This window comes from Miniopterus schreibersii (assembly GCF_964146895.1).
Source record: "Miniopterus schreibersii genome assembly, chromosome: 2".
Taxonomy (NCBI): domain Eukaryota; kingdom Metazoa; phylum Chordata; class Mammalia; order Chiroptera; family Miniopteridae; genus Miniopterus; species Miniopterus schreibersii.
This window is the reverse complement of record NC_138102.1, coordinates 145,861,440-145,880,333: the sequence shown is the minus strand read 5'-3', so window position 1 is coordinate 145,880,333 and position 18,894 is coordinate 145,861,440. Positions and strand designations below refer to the sequence as shown.

The following is an 18,894-nucleotide window of genomic DNA, read 5'->3' as shown; positions in this document are numbered from 1 at the left end:
GCCGCCGCCGCCGCCACCACCGCCGGCCCATGACTGAGCCCCGCCGCCGCCGGCCGAGGAATGGGCTCCGGGCTCTGGTAGGAAGCGCAGGGAGCGGGGGGCGCTTTTAAAACACCGATCTGGTTTTTTTTAAAACCTCCTTTGAAAAAATAATGGCAAACTCGACGGGGAAGGCGCCTCCGGACGAGCGGAGAAAGGGACTCGCTTTCCTGGACGAGCTGCGGCAGTTCCACCACAGCAGAGGGTGAGAGCAGAACCGGGGGGGCAGCGCCGGGGCGAGCCGGGGCGAACGGGGCTCTCCCGCCCGGGCCGGGCGCGGGGTCCCGGCTGACAAGTGCGGGGCTTTCTCTCTCCCGCAGGTCGCCTTTTAAAAAAATCCCTGCGGTGGGTGGGAAGGAGCTGGATCTTCACGGTCTCTACACCAGAGTCACTACTTTAGGCGGATTCGCGAAGGTGAGTGGAAGTTTTAATTTGTATTTCCCTCTCGCTGGCCTCTTCCAAAAAGTCTCCTTTGACCCCGGAGTGGGCGCTCGGGGCCGGGGGGGTGGCCCGCGGGGGCCAAAGGCGTTCTTTTCGCTCGCAGCCGGTGGCTCGGAGGCGGACGGCGGCGGGGCTGTTTTTGGCCTGGTGGCTCGCGTGCGCGCGGCGGGCGCGGGGCTCGGGCGGGCGGGCGGCCCGGCGCCGGCTCGCGCCCTGCCCGCCGCCCGGCCCGCCCGGCGGGGTCTGAGCGCCGCGGCGGGGAGTGCGGGCGTGCGGGGCGCCCGCGGAAGCCCCGCGCCCTCCCCGCGCCCGCGCCCGCCCGCCCGCTCGCTCGCTCGTCAGCTCTGCCGCGGCTGCCGCTCTAGCACAGGCGGAGACACAGAGACACACAGACTCTGAGAGCAGTTTTCGTGCAACTCAAAATTAGCGCGGGCAGGTTTAACATCGATAATCGGCTGTGAAATGATCCCGGCAGCCGGGGGCACAGCCTCGGCCCCATCGCCCTCGGTTTATACAGCTAACAAAAGAAACCAGGACCTGTCTCCAAATAGCCATCTTAGGCTTCAAGGCTAGGCAGAAGCTGTAGGCCTCAAAGAAGGGCCTATGGAGATGGATAGATCTGGGAGAGGGATCGGAATCGGCCCTGGCCCCGGCCCCCCCAGAACCTGCGGACGTCGCTGTCCGGAACAGTATTGATCCTTTTGAACTTTTTTTTTTTTTCTTTTAGTGTAAACGGACCGCGTTGAGATTTAAAAGGGGGCGACAGAGGGACTTGCGATTGGTTATTGTCCGGGCTTCAAAAACAAAACAAACCCACCAGACCCCCTCTCCCGCCCCCCAAACAAAACAAGTGCTGTTAAATACAGGGCTCACGGGTGAAAATACGGTGATTCAAGAAGTCTTTGCTTAGTAACTCTTTAGGATCGATCCGAAACACCCATTGATGCCTGGGTATCTACAGATCTCTGTAGAATGGGTATTTATTTCATAGTTAGGTTAGAGTTTTCTTGGATTGTGCATTTTCAGACAAGCGTGGCTGTGTTTTTAACAGGTTTCTGAGAAGAATCAGTGGGGAGAAATTGTTGAAGAGTTCAACTTTCCCAGAAGTTGTTCTAACGCTGCCTTTGCTTTAAAACAGTATTACTTGCGGTGAGTAGTAGTGACTCTTGCACAGTATTTGGAAATAAGGGACTTATGGGGAGATTTGTTTTTAGCAAACACACACACACACACACACACTAAACCTTGCACACTAATTTCTAAAGTTCTGTTAATTTCAGCCTGGAAAACATTAAATGTCCACAAAATGAGGTTGTAGGGTGGTGGAAATTTTCCTCACCTATTTTAGGTTTGTTTACATTTTTTATACAGAACCATTATACAGGTGACACCCCACGCCCCCATCTTGATAAACATTCTTTTGTGACATTGTTATTGATTGCTTGATATCCAAGGAGGGGCAGAAAGGTGATGCTTAAGTAAAAGAGTTAAGATAGTTAATGAAACTTTGTATCCCTTGGGAAATTTTTTTCTTTGTTTTGGAAACTTCTTTGTATTTTTAAATTTTGACTTTAAGGTTTTTATAAAATGAAACCTCTTGTGTGGAGCCTTGTCGCTGAGTAGTTTTTCAGTAGAATATTTCTACATAGCAGAACATGTTGGTGCCTTAGGTGACCAGGAATGTTTTTAGAATATATTTTTTAATTTTCAAGTCACTTAAACACATTCAAAAGGATTATTATATAATTAGGAAAATTAGAGATAACTGTGAAAGGAAGTACTATGATTTGGATTTTTCTTTAATTCTCCTCTTCATTTTGATTATTTATTTGCCAAAGTAAATTTCTTATTCAGTTGGTATGTGATAAGTTTAGATGATATATTTTGTGATTCAACTTTAATTTTTTTCTCCCAGTGTCTTTCCTAGGAATATTTTTATATTGTAATTTATTATGAGGTCATCTTTTATTTTTAATGTTTACTTACCCATAGAGGGTCTGTAGTTGGTGGTGGTTATTTAAAACTAAAATACTGCCCTTTATACTTACTGCTTTTTAATAATGATATTATAGGATGGCCTTCTATAAATAATGTGGCATCTGTATAATTTGAGTTTGGCATTTACCATTGATCCAAATGTAATATCCCAGTGTGGATAGTCTGTGTTATGTTTAGCATTCTGAAATAGGAATGTAGTAATTGCACAGGTGTGCTTTCTATTGGCTATTATAGATTGACTTCAGGCTTGAAGCTGAACAGTTCACAGAACTTTGTGGGTAGTTATTGAGCGACACAGAAGTCTAGAAAATATTAAATATGATTAGTTGTTATCTACTGTGTGTCTGTGATGTGTGTTAGAGTACATTTTTAGATAAAGGACTAAAGCAAAAAGCAAAGTAAAACAAAAATTAACCTCCATAACATTGATTTAGTAATGTGGCAAGAAGTTTATGCTTTTATATTTATAGTGATACTCACTTGCTCATTTCCATTTATAATCTTGAGTGGAATACTGTTAATACATGCCCCTGGCTTTCTGGTAATCAGTTTGAACCATTTGGATTTTAGACTGTTTAATATATACATTTAAAGTTATGCCTGATACTTACTGGATTGACTGATTGAAATTTAATATCCATAAGGTACTGTATGATTCATGAGATAGATGTGTGTTTTTCTGAAGAATTTATATTTATCCTAACAGGGTTTTAGACTTCCAGTTTTTTACAAGTTACATAAATACTGCTTTTCCAGTTTTGATTTCTATCTTGAGATCATATCATCCATTGGTGATACTTATAGGTACTATTTTTAACTATATAGTTTCAAGGTTGTTTGCAACTTTTTACATTGTTCTCAGATCAGTTTGAACTTATGCTCTTATTAGAAGCTGCTTTTGGTCTGTGTCTTTAGCTAAACTTGTTTTTCCCTCCATATGTCACTCTACGTTTGTTTTTGTAGGGTTGTAGCTAGGCTACTAGGAAAAAAGTTGAGCATTTGTTTTGGAAAATAAAACCATGTGAAGATTTACATGGCTTCTAAAGAAATACAAAAGAAATATGCTGGTCAAAAATTGGGTACTACCAACTCTGAAAGTTTTTTTTTTTTTTTATAGTGGTGTAATATTGCACAGTTAGAGGACATGTATTATGCTGGGTTTTACACCTTCCTCTGAAAAATCTTAACTGGCAGACAGGATGCCAAGCTTTCACAGTGATTCTGTTACTTAACCATAAAAGTGCCTCTGCATAGTAAGACATAGTAACCAAGTGACTTTGTAAGTTCCCTCTTCCATATATCAAATTGAATTGAATATCATGGTTTCTGATGAGCAGATAATGTGTTTTATAAATCATAGGTGGGATAATTTCTTTAATATGAGCTGCTTTTTCATTTGATCTATTGTAAGACTGTCCTTAAATGTGGTAGTTCTCATTTACTCTACGAGTTTCATATTTGCTGACATTGTTCTGTAATTTTATTATTAATTGGATGATGGCTGTTAGCCTAATATTTTATCATATATCTTCATGATATTACAGATATTTAAATAAATAAGAGCAAACTAGTATTCTGACCATGTATATATTCTAACATTTTTATGTTTGTTTTGATACAAACATAGACGTCATTAAATATAGAGATTGGGTTTTTGTCTGCCAAAAGTTAGCTTGATTGTATCAAACATGTAGACTGTCTACAAAGATTTCTCAAAATCTAAAATTGAAAATGCAGTGATTATTTGTTTCAACATTGGCGTAATTTTTTTAATGTGTTTACTGATGCGTAAAAGAACGCTTTAAAAATTGAATATTAATCATCTATGATGTCTACATATTTTGTTTGCGCTTAGTTCCTTTCTTGGCATGTACACCTCAATATATTCCACAAATGCTTATTATTAGATTATCCCTAACATAAAAGCATAAGGTATAATTTTACACATTTCATAAATGGAGAAATTAAAGTGCAAAAAAAAATTGAAATGGCTTTAGGGGCATTTGTTAATTGGACAAAAAAGTTATATTCCTGACATGTGTTTAGTAATGTTTAATCTGTCTATTATGAATTCAGTTGGTTGGTCACAAATGATTTTAAGAAATTAAAGTATAATTGAAAATTACATAAGGTTTAATTTATGCCCATGCGTATCTTTACCCAGTGTTCCTTATTTACTCTGAATTTTTATTGTGGTTGTTCTGTTTTGGTATTAAGATTGGGGGGGAAGTAATACTCTTATTTCCATTAAGAATTTGAAGCCTTGGTATAAAGATTTAGGTAAATATTTCAGATACTTAACTTGAAGAATTTTGTTTAACTTACTGACTCCAGTAGTACAGCTATACTTAAGGTTAACTTGATGTTTCCATTATAAAACTTAATTTTTTGGAAAGGAAGTGAAATATCTTAGACATTAAAAATCTATTGTACAAAATTATATGTTACTGGTTTTCTTATAACATTAAATGATGTCTTTACACATAACTACCTTTAGAATAGTCAGAAACTTAATTGTAGAGTTCCACCCACCATAGTGAATTTTCAGTTGCATTGTGAGTTTATTCTGTTTCCCCTGGTGGATAAAGCCATTCCTAAGTTATACCAATAGAGTTTACATTTATCAGTTAAGTAGAATGGATACATTCACGTGTTCTGTGGCTAGTGTCCACCATGTAGATCACTTCTTTTAAGAGAAAACCTTTTATGAATTACTTGAGGTTAAGTGAAAGAATGCTTCAAGATTGTAATAAATACACAAATAAAGTAATACATTGAGTTTGTGTGTTGCTAAACAGAATTGATAAACAGAGATTGCTCTTTTTCAAGGAAGGAAAATAAAAGTAATAAAGAGACTGGAAGAACAACTGTATCTAAATAAATTATTCATATATGCATTTTAAATTCAATTTTAAACTGTATCTTTTCATTTTGAACAAACCTGATTTTTATATCTCCTGATATTCTGTTATACTTTAAAGGACATGCAGATTTGTTAAAAGGAAGAGTAGAAAGTGGAGAAAGTTGAAAGACTGATTAGAGCTCCGCTAGGTTAGTGGTGTATCTTACCATACTTTAAGCAGCTTAAATTTGCCCCAAAGCAGAAATAAATCTCTTTCCAAGATAGATAGTTTACTGAAGATAAAAATTTCACTGAGGATTCAAACTAATAACTCTAACTCTCAAAAATGTTTATATGCTTTTTTGCATTTATGTTTTCTGCTTCAGATGTTAACTAAAAATGTCTGTTTCTAAATAGAAGTACCCTTTTATAATCCCACCTCGACTCTGTTGTAGATTCAGTTTTTTTCATAGTTGGTCATGTGTGAAATCCACTATCACTTTGATAGACACCTATATCTCTTCTGTGACTCTTTTATATTCTCAACTTAATGATAGAAGTTGGAAAGGAAGGAAAAACAAACACTTTAATTCATTAGAATTTAGGTGCATTAGTCAGCAAGCAAGTAAGTACTCTACATATTTTTAGGTATTTAGAGTACTTATTATTTGGTAAAGGCTGGTTATTGGGCATTTTTCAGAGTGGTATAGACCCTATTAAGGTTACTGTTAAAAATGGGGTTTGTAGGAATTGGGAATTAGGAAGACATACCAGTCAGGGTTGGGGGATTCTGCCTGTTTCTGCTGCTTTGATCTGCCACCACCATCATCACCACATTCTTTGTTATTCAGGATCAATTAGAGTAGGAATTCCCAATTTGTGTTGTATTAAAAATTCGTTTTCCTGAAATATCAGTATGTTTCCTTGAAAAAAAGGCCAAATGAATTTGAACAATAAAGCTAAACTTGGTTCTGTATTGCAGAACTTCTTAGAGACTTCAGTTTGTTAGTGTGCATTGTGGAACTGTTGACACTGGAGAAACCCTAGTTATTACCTCCCTTCCCATACCCATAGTAAATGATGTTTCCCAAACCCCCACCACACATCACGAGGGTTGTGGTGTGAAACCCCATGTTTGAGGAACACCTACTGAGTTCTGTGGAGTATAGTTTGAGAAATAAAACAATATTTTTCTAAACTATAATGTGATGAAAACATATGTGACCATGATAAAGATTTTTTAAAAATTAGGTTTGAGAGAGAGAGAAACATTAATTTGTTGTTCCATTTATTTATGCATTCATTGGTTGCCTCTTGTATGCCCTGACCAGAGAGCAAACCCACAACCTTGGTGTATCTGGATAGCGCCCTAACCAACCGAGCTACCCAGCCAGGGCCAAAGATTTTTAAGTCTCAGGCAGTGGTTTATATACTGGCATGGTGTTCTTTACAGTGAAACAATTTACAATTAATTTTATTTGATTGATTAGTCTTCTTTTAACTTAAGGTCCTCATTTGAACCAGCAGCCCCCAAAAGGCAATTAACTTCTCTTTATTTCCCTTGTTTATCATTCTAACTAGAGGCTTCTTTTTTTAACAGGATATTTACATTTAAATTTTTGTTTTTTAAACTTGTCTAAACAAGCCTCTCTAAAGAATTGTAGCAGAATTATTAATTACATTGTTTTAGAACGTTGTATTTTGGAATAATAATTCCTTTTGTTGAAATATGATGATGGTGGTAGTCCTGCTAAAAGTTTGTATTTACGTCAGTTCCACAACTTAAAAACTGAGAAGTAATATCATGAATTTTGATTTTAGGGAAACTACTTATAAGTAGATACTGGCTCAAGGTCCAAACTTACTGTAGTTTAAAATGGAAATGTTAAGATTAAAGATTATCTTCAAATATTTTACAACTTGATATTAGAAGCATTTTTATGAAAAGCAAAAGTATTGGCTTTTGAATTTCAAATAGATACAAATATCGTTAGTTCAGTTATCCATGGTAGAGCCAAGGAAATAGGCAGATTAATTCTCCCTATTCAGAAGTATACAAAAATGCATAGATCAGACTGACGAATGTCAGAAGGATGGAGGAGGGCGAGTGGGTGGAGGGGGAGAGAGTAACCAGAGAATTTATATGCATAACTCAAGGACACGAACAATGGTGGGGAGAGAGACTGGGGAAGGGGAGGGGACAGGGTCGAATGGCTCATTGGGGGAAAAAAAGGGACATCTGTAATATTTTAAACAAAAATAAAATTAAAAAAAATACACAAATGCTAATTGGTACTGGTATTGTTTACCTATCATAAAATTTATTAAATGCATCCACTTGTTAAATAAAACTTTTGGGGAACCTGGAATAAAGAGTTGGTTTAGAGTAAATTGTCACTCAGTACCATTCAGATTATCTATGAATTTCATTAGGCTTTCCAAGAATTATGTTATTAAAAATAGAGTCTAACTTATTTTTCTGTTTCAAAACAAAGAACTTTCACTTGTGCTTGGATACTTTTCCATATTCATTATGTTGTAAATTGGAAATGAATGCCTTTCAGCAAGGCATATACCCTGTTGATGAAGTACATTGTAATAACCTGTTGTTGGAACTGAAATCTCTTGGTGATATCTAGGAATAGCTTCCACATTCTGAATTGTTGGCCAGAAATGATGGGTCCATAGTTCTATTAATATCTAAGTCAACCCTAGCCTGTCGGGCTCAGTGGTTAGAGCATTAGCCTGCAAACTGAAGTGTCCTGGGTTCAATTCCGGCCAAGGGCATGTGCCTGGGTTGCAGGCTCACCCTGGTTGGGGTGCATATGGGAGGGAACCAATTGATGTGTCTTTCTCACATCAGTGTTTCTCTCTCTCACACACACTCTCTCTGACAAGCAACGGAAAAAATATCCTCAGGTGAGGATAAAAAAATAATATATCTCAGTGTTTGCAGGATCCTCCCTCCCCATCTTACTGCAAGAGAATTTTGTAGTGGGGCGGCCAAATCTGTTGTTTTGGTTGTTTTACCTCATTAGTTCTTAATAGTTCCTTTTCCTTTTCCCATTATGCCATTGATTTGTTGAAGTAATGAGATCGTTTGTCCTTTAGTATGTCCCAAATTCTGGATTTGGTTGATCACTTCCTCCTAGTGTCAATTAACCTGTTCCTCTATGCCCTGTATTTATTTCCTGAAAACTGATAGTTGGGTCTAAAGGTTGATAACATTCAAGTTCAATATTTTGGGCATTCCTAATAGGTAGTGCTATGTTCTTTAGATCATGAAGTGTATAATATTTAATTGTCCTGCTTTAGCGGTGCAAAGATTGATCAGTGGTTTTAGATATTAGTAGTCTGGAACACTGTATTTTTAAAAAGTGTGCTCCAGGTGATTCTTAAGTATGCTGAAGTTTGAGAACAGCTGATCTAAGTATTGTAATGAAACCAATTTAGCTGCTGAGATAACTGGTGTAACTTGGCATCAGCATGTTGGACAGGGCTACATCCAGAACAAAATTTCTAGGTGACATCTGGTCTAGGGCACCTGCTCAAGCTGCACCTGTCATCTCTAAGCAGAATCTAGACACACCCTACACTTTGTCTCTGGGCTTGAGATATAACAACGGCTCCACTTCAGTTAAGGGGAAAAAAGAATAAATGAAACTACTAATTTGAACTTATCCTAACTGTATTTGTATTATTTGGATTTTAAAAAATTAATTAAAAATAAGTTTTCCTTAATATCTAGGTGTGTGTTTTTTTCTACATAGTACTTTATAATATTCTCCACAAGTGGGATACCATTTGTTTTATTGAATTTACTGAATGTTTTTTTTCTCTGTGAGGATTTTGTTGATCTAAGTATTGCTTAGGGGAGTTAACTTACATTGTATAAATGCCTATAAAAATAACAATACTAACAGTAGCCTGTTTTGTTTAATGCACTTCGTTTTCATTTTTTAAACCGTTTTTCTATGTGAGATTTTATTTTTGTCATTTCAGATTTCTGAACCAATTGCTGTTATTCAATCTTAGAAAAATAACACTTAGAAAAAATTTCTTTACACTACTCAAACTTTTCTTTGAAGCATATGAGTTACTTCTTTTTTAAAAAGGTTGTAGGTTCTATCAAATTCTCAATCTTAAGTGTCAGCCATAATCACCAGTTAGGAAAGTATATTCTACAGCTTTTCAGTCCACACTTTCTCCCCTTCCCCTTTCTGCTCCCTTCCCTGGTGCTTTCATTTTACATTTATACCTGCTTTACATTTTACAAAGCATTGTCTTATACATAATCCCCCATTATCCATAGTTGTTAAATATCTTCAGGTAGTATTTCACCTTCTAGGTATGTTTACCTTTTGTTTCTCTTAGTAAATGATTTTTTTTATTACCATATAATGGGGTACCTAAAATGTTGCTTTTTATGAAGCACTATTTGAATAAAGTTATATAAGAACCCATTGTTGGAATATGCATCTTACCGTGAAATATGTAAAGTATATAATTCTTGTCTTCCTTTCTGATTTTTTACTATTTGGTAAATTCTTACTTAGTAGTGTTTAATGGTCAGTTGCTATGTGAACAAAGATATTTATTATATAATCATGACATACTCATCTTTCATGTTTTTGGATGAAATTTTATTTTGTCCATTGGTTAATTTTAAATAAGTAAGTTATTAAATTAAACATACATGTGGTCAGTAGGAACATTCTTTTAAAATAGGACTGTAAGTTTGGGCCCTATGCAGAAAATACATAACCAGTAATTCTTTAGAGATGGGGCTGAATTTAAATTTATCAGTAATAATGCCCAAGTTGATCACACTTTCCATAATGGTTTATAGATTAAGTGAATTTTCAGTGTACTTGAGCTCAGATCAGACCACTTAGTGCTTCATAAACAGTAGTTAGTACCTTAGCAGGCTGTACCTCCAAGTGCACTCACAAGTACTAGGTCAAGAGTGCTTAAGTGCTTTGGTATAATCTTTTTAGTTTATACCATTAAAAAGTCAAACTTCTGAATTTCTGAGTAGTTTTTCCCAGGTAGTCCCATATTGCAATGAATTAATTCAATCTAGTAGTAAAAAATCTATTTGTGAGAGAAATGGTGAACCTTTTTTCCTTGCCATGTTTTGGTTTTTTTTAATTAACTTTTTTTTGCTATCTGTATATGAACTCTTGCTTACATTTCATTAATATCAACCAATTGTTATTTTGTCACATTTGCTTTATATTTTTCTCTTTTTATATGATGGTGTGGGTATGTACACATACATTATTATTCATATTATTACTCTTTAATCCTTTGATATCATTGTAGTTAATGCCCTTTACTCAGAAATATAAGTATATATCACCTTAGAATAAAAGCATTCTCTTATGTGACAGTAGTGCAGTTTTCAAATATAGAAAACTTAACATGGATATAATTGTATTATCTAATATACAGAGCTTATTCAAATATTACCTACTGTCCCAAAGATGTCTTTTTAGCAATCATACTTACCTTCCCAAACCAAGATCTTGTATTACATATCTTTAGTTCTTCAGCCTTTCATGATGTTACCATTTTTGAACAGTATAGGCTGACAACTGTATTATAGAATTTGGATTTGTCAGATGTTTTTTTCAGGATTAGATTTAGGTTAAGCATTTTTGGTAGGAGGCATGATGTCATTTTGTCCCATTAGTGCTGATGTTAACTTTGGTTAAGGTGGTGTCCTCTTGGTTTCTCCACTGTGAAGTTTCCATTTTCTCTTTTATAATGAATAACCTGTGGAGACATTCTTGGAGACCAGGAACATACCTTGCTTACCATCAAACTTTTACCCAATAGTTTTAACCTCCATTGATGATTCTTGCTTGAATCAGTTATTATGAAGGATGTATGATGCTTACTTATTTCCTAACTATATTATTCCTTCGACATTTATTAGTTAGCAATCTATGATAAAAGTATTTTCATTCTTATTTATTAGATTTTTATTTTATACAATGGATTAAAATCCATTATGTTACGCATTTTGCTGCTTAAATTTGTCCACTAGGCGCCCTTTCAAGACGGCTTCTGTGTCTTTTTAACATGTTCCCATTATTTTTGAACTCTTTCTTGCTTTCTACAAGGTAAGATCTTCCAAGTTCAACTTGTATTTTGCTTATCCAGCTCTCTAGCATCACCTATTTCTCCAAGGCGTCCTGATTCCTCAGTGGTATATAGAAACCAAGATCTGGGTAGTAGGTATGCTCATTGTTATTGGGTTATTTTTTCTTTCAGGCCTTTCAGAGGACAGAGCTAGGAAGTTTGTTTATTTTAAATAGAAATATACATATTTTGAAAATCATAAGGCTTTACTGATATCCCTAAGTATTAGTCCACACAAGTTTCTTTTTGCCTTCTTCCATTCCATGTATCTCTCTTCACCTGCATTGAGAATCCTATTTCCAAGTATATTTACTCCATCTTGTCAGTTCTATAGTACATAGAGAATATTTTCAGAATTGTTATACCCATACCACTGCAAACAGTAAATGTGCTAAATAGAGTTAAAGATTGTTCGCAGTTCTTTTTTCATGTGTTCATACTGAAGCTGTATCATCAGTAGTGTGTTAAAAAATTCAGTGATTAGATTCTTTTTTTTTCTGGGTATTATTTAAAATACAGTAAAATTCATATTTTTTCCATTTGTATACAATTTTGTGTTTTTCCCCATTCTTATTCCTTTAATTTTATTTATGAATGTGCAAAACACTTAATATGATTCTAAAATTTAAAATGTAAGAGAAGATATACTTAGAGGTTGTTACCCTCTTCCCTGCCCTTTCTCTTCTGTACCATCCCCGACCCATGCTCTGGTGGTAATCAATTTCTTTAGTTTCTGGTTATTTTTCCAGGGGTTGGTTGGTTTGTTTGTTTTTTGATTTTTTTTAGTTCCCCTTCTTAAAATGAAGAGTGTATACTTTTTTTGTATTTTGCCTTTTTTAAAAAAAAAAAAATATCTTTATTGATTTCAGAAAGAGGAAGGGAGAGGGAGAGAGAGAGATAGAAACATCAATGATGAGATAGTCATTGATCGGCTGCCTCCTGCACGCCCCCAACTGGGGATTGAGCCCGCAACCCGGGCATGTGCCCTGACCAGGAATCGAACCCCGAACACCTGGATCCTAGGTCAACGCTCAACCACTGTGCCATGCCCGGCCGGGCGCCTTTTTTGGCTTAATATAGCTTGAATATTACTCTAAGTTCATAAAATCCTTTTTGTTTTTGTTTTATACAGCTGCAATAGTATTTCTGTGTGGATATATCCTAGTTTATTTAACCACTCTCCTATATAATGGCACTTAGATTGTTTCCAGTATGTTATAATAGCAAATAATGCCATAGGAGTAATCTTTTGCAAATCTAGTAACCTTATGCAGACCAATTTTTCAAATTTTTGGAGATGTATCATCAGAATAAATTACTCAGGTGGGATTTATGTCGTAATTTGCTTTGTAGGAGAGAACTATTTTATTCCCACAAGCAGTATGTGAAAGTGCCTATTTCCCACAGCCTTGTCATGTGTTGCCTAGCTTTTTACATTTTACCAATCTTGGGAGTTAAGAAATGGTATCTCACTATATTTTAATTATTGTGGTTTTATATAACATGTTTTAATATTTGGTAGTTCCATTCCCATCTCATAGTTCTCTTTTTTACAAGGTTTTATTGGGTATTCTTTTATGTTTGTTTTTCTATATGATTTTTAATGTTAGCTCTAGTTCCACAGAAAAATCTTTTTCATGGGGATCACATTAAATTTATAAAGTATCTTAGAAGAACTGGCATTTTTATGTTACTGAATTGACCTGTCCAAAAACAATGAAAGTCTTTCTGTTCAAATCTGTTTTAAAAATATATATTTTTATTGATTTTAGAGAGACAGAAAGGAAGGGGGAGACAGAGATAGAAACATCAATGATGATAGAGAATCATTGATTGGGTGCCTCCTGCATGTCCCCTGCTGGGAATTGAGCCCAAAACCTGGGCATGTACCCTGACCGAGAATCGAACCGCCATCTCCCGGATCATAGGTCAATGCTCAACTGCTGAGCCACGCTGGCCAGGCTATTCAAATCTTTTTGTATCATTCAAGAGTCTAAAATTTTTCTTTTACAGAGTTTGAACATTTAAGCTTATTCTTTTTTTTTAATGTATCTTTATTGATTTCAGAGAGAGTAAGGGAGAGGGAGAGACAGAGATAGAAACATCAATGATGAGAGAGTCATTGATCGAGCCCGCAACCCGGGCATGTGCCCTGACCGGGAATCGAACCCCAATCGCCTGAATCCTAGGTCGACGCTCAACGGCTGAGCCACGCCCGGCTGGGCTTAAGTTTATTCTTAAGTATATAATCATTTTTGTTGCTATTGTAAATGTGGTTTTCTATTCCATTATATCTTCTAATTGGCTATCATTTATTTATATAAAAGACTGAGTTTTTATATTTGTAACCTGCCTTAACTATTCTACTGTTTGTAAAAAAAAAAAAATTTAGAGATTTATTATTGATTAAAAAATTTTTAGAGATACTAGCAGGTCATCTGCAGATAAGGATACTTTTACTTCTTTTCTAAGTTGTATTCCTTTAATTATTTTCTTTTGTCTAATTGTATTGGCCACTGTTTAACGGTTGAGAAGATGAGGGCATCTTTTCCTTGCCTTGATGCTGATATTAGTTTGATATTTCTAGCATTTCCTCATTGAATAAGATACTGCCTGCTATGTGTTCTTGATGCAGTCTTAATTCTACATATCTTACTAATGTAGTATTTCTATATCTGCTTATTGAATGAACAGTACTATTGGACTTAGAAATCAGATTTAGTGATATTTTTCATATGCTTTATCTACTATCATTTAGTTTTAATTTTTGAAATCTAATTATCTCTATTATCTATATTTAAGAGAGAAGCTATATCAAATGTTAAAATTTTTAAATCTCATTTTGTGGATTATATTTGAATGTAAATATTTCTCATGTTCTAGGAATTTAACATAAATAAAATCAGCAAAAATGCTAAGTGATAACTTGGGAAGAAAATTACCTTTCCCGCTCTATTAAGCAGTCTTTACTGTTTCATTCTTTGCTGCCTACTGCATCACTTGTTACACAGGCTTGATTTTTTTTATATTCTAAAGGTGAGAAGTAATTATTTTAGTTTAAAAGCCTTCTTTATAAGGTAGCTTTAGTTAAAATCGGAAATCTTATATGCTTGTGTGAGTGACTCCATTTAAATCCACTATCACTAAATTAAACGTGTTATGTTTTTACATTGTCTATTTGATCCTCTGAATTAGATATAATTTGGATATTAAAGTCTTCATAGTTTTGAGAGTTGGTTAGAACATTCCTTCATCTTTATCCCCCTCTTTATAAACTTTATAAACTTCGGGGGTTAACTTAAATGGATGTGTGTATGTGCACACATGCATGCATGCAGCACTATTAGCTTTAAGCAAATTGCTTGGTAGTTTCATGGTCAGTTCCTGGCATACCAAATCTTACCTATATTTATCAAGTCTTACACATTTAAGGGGTAAGTTGAGGTACATGTTAGTATTATATGCAAATTTAATCTTTTGTAGAGTCCTAGTAGTAGTGTGTATAGAGCCTGAAAGTTAGATTACTAAGATAGGAGCAAAAAGTATGTAGTAAGCAATAATTGGATATTGCTACTGAACCTATCAATTGATAGCATCATCATTCTTAGGACTAAAGGGATTTTAAGAAGGTGGTGTAGTCTCATGCTTTCTGGTAAGCTATAAATAAGGATACTTTTTTTCTAGTAGGCCTGCATAAGGATAATTGGCTTACCTAAGATCACTATTACTAAATGATGGGAGGGGAAACTAAAAGCTAATTCAAAGCTGCCCTTAGTACTCAAGCCACTTGATTCTGATTTAAAAAGGATAAATGTTGAATATCAGAGATTTCTTTGCTGCTATAAAATGTGACCTTTACTTTTACATTAAACTGATTCTACTGACTTATACCATCTGTGAGGAATAGGTATTAAATTGTCCATTAACGGTGATAAGTATACCCTTGATTTATTATTTGTATCCAACAGTCTTATCGCTTTCTCTTTCCTGTCCAAAGGATTATGTTTATATAAGACAGGTGAACATTATTGGAGAACGCATAACAAAACATAAAACAATCATTGGGGAAGAGTAGAAATCCCTTTTTATTTCATATATTCCTTATTTTAAAAGTTATGCTTTGAGAAACTTAAACTTGCATATTTGATAAAGCTGGCCACTAATTTGTATATGTGAGTTTTTAATAACCAGGAATACTAATTTTAAGTTTTCAGTCTGATACATTATTTTTTAGATGGAGACCTCTACTGGAGGTATGAAGCAATAGACGGATTCTATTATACATTATAAAATATCTGGACAAACAGATGGTAGGGAGATTTATTTTTAAAATAGGCAATATAAGGTATTCAAGAGTCCTTTTAAAAGAATCTTGTGATCCATTAGATAATAGTGTTCTTCTGGTTTATGACACATTTTTTAAAAAGCAGAATACAAAGTTTATATTTTGATTTTTGTTTTTTAGCTTTTTATTGAATTTGCCATGTGCCAAGCACTGTACTAAATGGTTTACAATAACTAGTTTCTTCTTCACATCTCCCTGTACTGTTATTATCCCGATGTTATACAAAACAGGATAACGAGGGTTAAGAATCTTCCCGGAAGACCCACAGTAAGTTCAGGAGTTAATATTTGAACCTGGGCTGTATAGCTCTAGAAAAATTGTGCTATATCGTCTTCCCCCAAGTGCACATGATTACAATTTTTTTTTTAAGTATGTGAGGTCCTAGCCGGTTTTGCTCAGTGATTAGAGCGTCATCCCAAGGACTAAAGGGTCGTCCTGTCTTTGATTCCAGCCAAGGGCATGTACCTGGTTTGCAGGCTCAGCCCCAGTTGGGGCAACCAGTTGATGTGTCTCTCTCACATCAATGTTTCTCTCTCTCCCTCTCTCTCTCTCCCACTCTAAAAAGCAATGGAAAAAATATCCTTGGTGAGGATTAAAAAAAAAAAGTATATGAAGACAGGACTTGAAGGAATTAAGCAAAATATGAAAATTTTGGGGGTAGTTGTGGGATAAAACCTGTGTGCTACAGTACAGTTTGCAGTATAATGTGCTTCTACAAATGTTCGTTTTACTGGATTTTTACAACTCTATAAGATAGGTATAATCCTATCTTACGAGGAAAAAAGCCTCTGAGTACCACTGGTAATAAGTAGTGGTATCAGGATTATGGTTTGGCTTTGTGAATTATAATTCACTGCTCTTATTTTATTACCAAAGCCTTGGGGTCAAGAACTTTTTTTAAAAAAACATTTATCTGTTAAAGCCCCTAATTTAACATTCAATACATTGTAGTTGACCTGAATCAGAGCCTGTCACTGGGAAGGTGTTCATAAGCTCAGGTGGGTATGGTTGGCCTCACAACAATGGAAAATCTAATTTGGAAAATTCTGAAAGAATTGAGAAATTCTGAAGTACACAGTTGGTTGACTATAGCATTACATTGATCTGGCCCTAAGCTTACTTAACCTTTTCCTGTGTGGTTTTGTGAAACAAGCACCAAGAGTCAGTTTTAGTTGTAGAATATATGTTAACATTGTGATAAATGTGGCATTTTGTACAGTTTTATTTAGCACTTTAAAATGTTGTTTTAGGTAAAATAGACACTTAATGTTTCTCCATCTTTCTTTACAAGCTACAATAGAATAGACTCTTGTGTAAGGTGAGAATTGATCCAGACAGAGTAATATTGATCTTGTTTCAAACTAAAATGTGAAGATTCAAGGATTTTGTAGGGTAACTACCATTTCTGAAAAAATGGATACTGGGAATGATGATAACCCACTGGAGGCATTTTGGCAGTTAGGAATGTTTATTATCATCATAGTAATAGCCAACATTTATTGAGCACTTATTTGTCAGGCAAGGCACTGTGCTCAACCTGCATTATTCTAATTCTCAAAACCATCCTTTAGGATTGATACCATCATCATCATTTTATAGATGAGGAAACTAAGATATAGAGAGGGTAAGTAACTTGCAGTAATTACAAAGTGAGGGAGCTGGAATTTAATCTAGGCCTCCTGCGTCCAGAGACCAACTTTTTAACCATGATGCTGAATACTGCTCTTTAGTCATTCAGTGAATAATGATTGATCATTTTTCACTTGCCAGACACTATTCTATGTACTGGACACGCATGAGTGATGAAAACAGAAAATATTTTCCTGTTTGGAGCTAGGGAGAGGAGACAGAAAAATACAGGTAAAACAGTATATATTAGATAATATTACGTGCAAGGAGAGAAATAAAGCAGATAAAAGAAGATAGGTTTCTCATGGAAGAGTGTTATATTTTTAGATAGAGTGAACAGGAGTGACATTTGAATAAAGACTCAAAGGACATGAAGGAGCTAACCAGGTAAATATCTGAGTAAGAGTGGAGCATCCCTAGTATGTTCAAGAAACAGTAAGGAGGCCATAGTGGCTGGAGTTAGTGAGCAAAGAGCAGAGAAGTTAGAGATTAGAATCAGAGAGATAAGAGAGCACTGCTACCAGATTTTGGTAGGGCCTTTGTAAGGTTCTTTGCCTTTTACTGATCAGTGAATTGCCATTATCTGGATCTCTCTGGGTGTTTTGTTGTAAATAGGTGAGGGGGGGGGGGGCTCAGGGGCCGAAGCAAGGAGACATGTTAATGAGGGCCAGTAAAATAATCCAGGTGAAAAAATGATATGATGGTGTTTTGTACCAATGAGGTTCATAGGTCTTGAGATGGTGATAAGTAGCCATATTTTGGATATCTAAAGTTTCAAATCTAAAACTTTCAGAACTTTAATTAATAGAGACTACTTACTGAGAACCTACCAGGTGTCAGGTTTTATACTTTTTCAATTATAAACTTTATTTTCCTTGAATCAAAGTGTAGTAACACATGCTCATTGTACACAATTTAGAAAATACAAAGAAGGGGAAATAATGAACACTATTAATATCTTAGAATGTTTTTTTCAAGTATTTTGTTATAAAGATTAAACCTTAAAACCTATCCACCTTAAGCTGGCTCTCTGTCTCTCCTGATAAAATGTTAGCACCTCCAGAGCAGGAGCTGTGCTTTTTATTTCTTTATCTTGGGTACCTATCTTTGTAATCTGGTTCATAATAAATTCTCAGTGGTGCTTGTTTTGTTTGAATTAATTGTGCCAATCAACTGGGTGCCATATCCTTGCACATTCTTTGAGGACAGATAACATGTGTTGTGTATTGTTTTTTGGGTTTTTTTTTCAAGGCTTGGTAAATGGGCAGTCAGTAAGTGTTGGTAGATTTAATGTACTCTGAACTCCAGCCATGCTTGTCTATTTATAGTTCTCTAAACATGCCAAGTTTTCCTTGCCTCTCTGTCTTTGCATGTGCTGTTTTCTTTGCCTGGAATTCCTTTCCCATCTTTTTTGCCTGATATACTCCTACTTATCTTTGAAACTTAACACAAA

The 18,894-nt window shown here is 35.6% G+C and overlaps 1 protein-coding gene across 2 annotated transcripts in view; it reads left to right on the top strand.

Annotated features, from left to right (window-relative positions):
* Positions 1–18,894, top strand: part of ARID2 (AT-rich interaction domain 2) — a 156,801-nt gene continuing 137,907 nt past the window's right edge. For both annotated transcript variants that reach the window (XM_081127109.1, XM_081127108.1), the window contains exons 1-3: positions 1–244; positions 360–453; positions 1,532–1,629. In XM_081127109.1, the coding sequence (XP_080983235.1) occupies positions 153–244; positions 360–453; positions 1,532–1,629 (284 nt within the window). In that variant the 5' untranslated portion in view covers positions 1–152. The remainder of the gene's footprint in view (positions 245–359; positions 454–1,531; positions 1,630–18,894) is intronic.